The 5,595-nt window shown below is 57.9% G+C and overlaps 1 protein-coding gene across 1 annotated transcript; it reads left to right on the forward strand.

The window, feature by feature from the left end:
• Positions 1-5,595, forward strand: CISH (cytokine inducible SH2 containing protein). Its single transcript, XM_070359240.1, has 3 exons — positions 1-317; positions 3,551-3,771; positions 4,013-5,595. Exons 1-3 carry the CDS (start codon positions 298-300, stop codon positions 4,534-4,536), a joined length of 765 nt encoding a protein of 254 aa, XP_070215341.1. The 5' UTR covers positions 1-297; the 3' UTR covers positions 4,537-5,595.

Here is a 5,595-nt window from a genome sequence, read left to right on the forward strand (position 1 = left end):
CCCCCACCCGCACCCCTCGCCGCCCGACCGCACAGCCGGCGGTTCTAGGAAGACGTCGCTTCCGGGAAGGGCTGGGACACAGAGGACAAAAGATTAGGCTGTTCGCCCCGCCCTGTCCTCCAGGCCCGCCCCCCGCGCCCTCCCGGCGCGTCCGCGACGCCACCTCTCAGTCCCGGCCCGCCGCCTGTGCACCCCGGGAGCCTGCCCTGCGAGCGCGATCCGCGCCCACTGGCTCATTCCAGCCGCCGCCGTCAGGCCGAGCCTCAGCTCCGGAGCAACAGCTGCCGCTGCCGGGACATGGTCCTCTGCGTTCAGGGGTAAGCGCGGCTCTCTGCCCCAACCCAGCTCCGCGCCGGGACGCGGCGGAGAACTGGCCTCGTGCTAGCCACCGAGTATTAAGAGGGTCGGAGAAAGACCTCGGGAGTGTGATAACAAAGAAAGGTGACAACATCGTCACCACCTCTACTGGCACTGTGGGTACGGAAACTGGGGGTCAGCTAGCGACAGGGGAAACACCGGGTGGGCTAAGCTTGGGTTCTGGCTGGAGAAGGTGGGCGCTTCAGGCAGCGCCTCCTCCCAGACGTGGCTCACTTGCCCAGCCGTTCTGGATCGGGAGCGCTCTACCCTGGCCTGCCGGCCCAATAACCTACTGTGACCATGGGCTAGCCCTTGCCCCTTTCTGTCCTGCCATCCACTCTCCTGCCTCAGGCTCGCAGTTAGGCTCTTCTTGGGAAACCAATCTGAGATCCTTACTTCTACCCAGGTTGGCACCTGCTAAATAAGCAGCTCTTGGAAGATACTAGGTTTGACCCAGTCCTGTCTGAGGCACCCCCTCACAATGGCCTCATCCCTACTCTCAGTCCAATATGGGATCCCAGTGTGAGAAGTGCCTTGGCTCCTGCCTCCCTTCTCCAAGTTTCCCAAAACTTGCAGGGGGTGGGGGGGTGGGTTTATAAGACAGTCTTGGCTTCAGCTGAGCATTCTTAACACATTCCTTCTGGCCAGAACCTCAGCGTCCCCTTCAACCAAGGGTCTGATGCTCTCCAAACTCATCTGACAGGAGCTCAGAAGCTCCAGGGTGAGTGAAAGGAGATGTGAGTGGGTGCTCCACAGCCAGAGAGAATTAGGTGGCCCAGTGACTGCTGTTATCAAAACTGGTATCGTACCAAGTGAGGAAGGGTGGAAGGTGGGGCAAGGCTGAAGTGCCCCCCAGCTCTGAGCAGTCCTGTTTCCAGCACCTGGAGGTGCTAGGAAGACTGTACGTGCTTCAGTTTCTCCCTGAGCATCTCCAGAATCTCCCTTGCTCCTCTCTGCACTTTGGGACTCCCGAACACCTTCCCCCATGCTTCTGCCTTTGTTCACAGGACCCCAGCCAATTCTAGGGTCCCACAGTCTCTCACTTTGCTCCAGCTGAAGGCCCCCTTGGAATATCAGTGCATCAGGCCAGTGCTCTTGTCAGGGAGCAAGACCAGCTAGTGCTCTCCTGAGCCAGGGAGCAGGAATTCCCAACTGTAGGTTTGGGGTGTCAGCTTTGCTGAGGGCTACCTGCTCAGGGTTGAGTTTGCTTTACTAGTTTATGTCCCCAAACAGAAAGCACAGGCTGGCTGCACTGCAGGCACCCTCACATACTGGCCACCTACGCCTGGAGCACCACAGCCACCACCAACCACGACACAATAACACAGCTGTGGACACACCCCTCCCCAGATATATATAGTCACTCACCAAGACCTTGTGGTGACCAATACAGCCACTCATACATCCAGATATCATATCATCATCCCTAGAGGTCTCTACACCCACATATGCTAAGCTGTTTGGACATGGCCACCCCCAGAGACTCTATCCAGTCTGACTGGCTAACCACCTCCTATAGTCCTAGAAGGCCCCTGGCCTGAGCGGAGCTCTGGGTCCCAGTAGGGAGGCCCTCAGCCAGTTGCTTGGATCTCAGCCTCCAGCTCTTCTAGAGGGAGTCCAGAGCTCCCACAGTGTAGCCAGAGTTGGGGTGAAGAAGTGTCACCAGGCTATGGTGTGCCAGGGTCTTATGGCCCCTTCTTCTCATGAGCAGTTGCCGGCCCCCTGATTTGTTAACATCTTCTAGAGTCACCTATAACTTACATCAGAGCTGGTTCCTCTCCCTGGCTCCTGCCGCCAGCTCCTGCCTACCTCTTCCTGCCGTGTAAACAATACCTGGCAGTGTTTCCCGATGTCGTCATCTCGGCCTGCTGTGCCTTCGCTGCTTCTCCTTCCTCTGGCCTGAGACTCAGCTCAGGAGCAGGCTGACCCTGACTCCCCTGTAACATCCTTTGCTTCTTTATGACTTTGGGTTATGAGCACTCCTTTAGGGCAGGGCCCAAGGTTACGTGATCCTGATGTCTTGAGGCCTGGAAGAGAACCAGACCCAGAACTGAGATCCGAGGATTTCTTTTGTGACGAGTGGGAGAGGAATGGCAGTCTCTTCCACAGGAACCAGGGCCATGCCTCTCACTCCCAAGAACCCCCAGGATCACTGCACTGGGTGGGCTTCTCTTAAAGAGAAGCTACTACTCAGACTGGGGCCAGTTCAGCAACCCAATTCTAGTCATCTGAGAATATGGTGTGGCCCAACCCCTCAGTGTCTGGGCTGGGATGACCCCTCACTGGGGCAGTGGGGAAGTGGACCTCTAGTGAAGAGCAGTGTTTGCTTAAGATCACGGTGTCTGGTAGGGCAGGCCTGTCAGAGTGGGATCTGGAATGTGGGATGAGTACCCTGCCCTTTGGTGGGAGCTCATATTTATGGGAGGTGGGACTTAAGTGCCTTTAGAGGCCACTGTGTACCCCAGACCCTCAGCTGGGAGGAGGAGAGAACAGGATGAGAGTCTGACCTGTTCAGGGAGATAATTCTAGCCTCTAAGGCCTGGCCAGTGTAGACCAAGGTCCCTTTGCCAGACACTGTTGTCCATGGGGAGGTAGCATGTGACCCATCCCTTGGCTCAACCAGGACCGTGCATTTAATCAGCCACCTCTGCCAGGAGGGCACCATTGTGGGGCCTCTTTGCACTGGATCCTATCTATGTGGTGGGAACCCCAACTGCCCACTGTGAACTAGAGATGCCTACAGGGAGTGATCTATGGATTTGGTTGGTACAAAATAGAAGAGATTACAGATGGCCCTTTGTCCCTGCAGATGTGAAACCTGGGGATACAGAGAGCCCATGTATTCATTGTACTGCACCATTCATATAAGGGACTCAAGCATCCACAGGTTCCATCTCCTGGAACCATCTCCCCATGGATACTGGCTCCAACTATAATTGCTCTTTGATAAATGCAGGAGAGTGGGAAAGTCTCTTTCAGAAGAGGGTTCATATGTGGGGGAGGCCATCAAGGGGGCCTTTTGTGCTGACAAGCGGGAGGTGGAGTACTGGTCTCATGAGTGAGCAGAGGGGAAACTGGGGCTCACAGTGAGATAGACTGGCCAGAGGTCTCGTAGCCAGTCTAGGGCAGAGGGGATCCCTGGAAATGGAGAGAGCACAGGGCCTCCACTCACTGCCCATGCACCTCCTTCTAGACTTTGTCCTTTGCTGGCCGTGGAGCAGATTGGGCAGAGGCCCCTGTGGGCCCAGTCCCTGGAGCTGCCCCAGCAAGTTATGCAGCCTTTGTCTGCTGGCGCCTTCCTGGAGGAGGCAGTAGAGGAGTCCCCAGCCCAGCCAGAGAGGGAGCCCAAGGTGGTGGACCCCGAGGAGGACCTGCTGTGCATAGCCAAGACCTTCTCCTACCTTCGGGAATCTGGTGAGTCTGAGGAGGGAGGAGGAATTGTCCTGGGAAGTCTGACGGGGGAAGATTAGCTCTGCCTGTTGAGTCTAATTTGAGAGGCAAGCCTCTGGCCAGAAGAGTCTGACGGGAGGGAAGATCCCCAGCCCTCCCCAGGGAGGGGTGATGAGAAGAGGCTGAGCCCTGCCATGCCCTGGGTTGGTGCACCCAGCTACTTTCCACTGTGACCAGTTGGTTCCTTTCCTGTCCACTTGCCTAGGCTGGTACTGGGGTTCCATTACGGCCAGTGAGGCCCGGCAACACCTTCAGAAGATGCCAGAGGGCACCTTCCTGGTACGTGACAGCACCCACCCCAGCTACCTGTTCACACTGTCCGTCAAGACCACCCGCGGGCCCACCAACGTGCGCATTGAGTACGCCGACTCCAGCTTCCGCCTGGACTCCAACTGCCTGTCCAGGCCGCGCATCCTGGCCTTCCCAGATGTGGTGAGCCTGGTCCAGCACTACGTGGCCTCCTGTGCTGCAGACACCCGGAGTGACAGTCCCGACCTTGCCACCACCCCGGCCCTGCCCACCCCGAAGGAAGATGCGCCCAGTGACCCAGCCCTGCCCGCCACGGCCGTTCACCTGAAGCTGGTACAGCCCTTTGTGCGCAGGAGCAGCACCCGGAGCCTGCAGCACCTGTGCCGCCTCGTCATCAACCGCCTGGTGGCCGACGTGGACTGCCTGCCGCTTCCCCGGCGCATGGCTGACTACCTCCGACAATACCCCTTCCAGCTCTGACCCGGCCGAGTAGCCGCCTGGCCTCACCCAGCTGGACCCTGGAAGGGACATGGGCCCCAGCTGGACTTGGGCTCCCATGACCCCTCCTCCAGTCATCCTGGTGCCCGTGAGCATCTGGCAGCTAGACCAGGAACGGTCTGCAGGAACAAGGCTGGGGGTGAGGGGTCAGGGGAAGTTTCACACGACTTGGAGGTCAGCGCCCCCCGCTCCCCCGCAACTCCGTTGTGGTGGGCCGTATGTGTCAAAAGAGAGGGCACTGGCAGGACCTTATCTCAGCCGTGTGGGCTGGGCCCAGTCCCCCACTCACCTGCTGCGGACTCCTGAACTGCGTAGACTTGGCCGACCCTGGTTGCTCCATCCACAGGGTGGGGCGGGCCCCTTCCTTCCAGCTAGCCAGCCTCTGTCTCGGGGGTATATCAGCCAGAGGAACCGAGGTTGATGGTGACAGTCCCCAGGCGGGGGCACAGACCAAACTAGGGGACAGCACAGTTATATAGTATTTATTTATTTATTCTCCCTGGGTTGGTCTCGGGGTGAGCCGACCCCTCCTCTCTGCCCTGAGCACTCCAGAGGCCCCAGACTGGCCCCAGCTTCTCTGGTTCCTCTCACCCTGAGATGCGCTGCTGGACCCAAGGTGGTCCTGCATGTACTGGCACTAACCCATCCACCAGAGAAGGAGTCCTTCTCCTTGGCCTCCAGCCCTGTTTTGGGAGTATGGGTGAATAAACAAGAACATGGAGCCAACATGTTAGCGCCCAGCAGAGCCTGCCACTCAGCCCTTCCAGGGCCGAGCCCTGTCTGCACAGAGCTGGTCTCGCCGGGGCACAGGCCCTGCACGAGTTGGGGGCCGGGTCAGGGAGCAGCATGGTCGTTGGGGGGCCACTGCTCCAGCTCTGCTGGGTCTGCTTCCTGCCCAGAAAAGTGCGTTCACACAAGAGAGGGAACGAAACTCCATATCTGACGAGACTTTATAAAATAATTACTACTTAAAACAGTTTAGTAGTCTTTTTATTTTCACTGCTTTTTCTGTAATGACAATAAAATTGTACCTTTCATGTA

The sequence above is a fragment of the Bos mutus genome, chromosome 22 (assembly GCF_027580195.1).
Source record: "Bos mutus isolate GX-2022 chromosome 22, NWIPB_WYAK_1.1, whole genome shotgun sequence".
Classification (NCBI taxonomy): Eukaryota; Metazoa; Chordata; class Mammalia; order Artiodactyla; family Bovidae; genus Bos; species Bos mutus.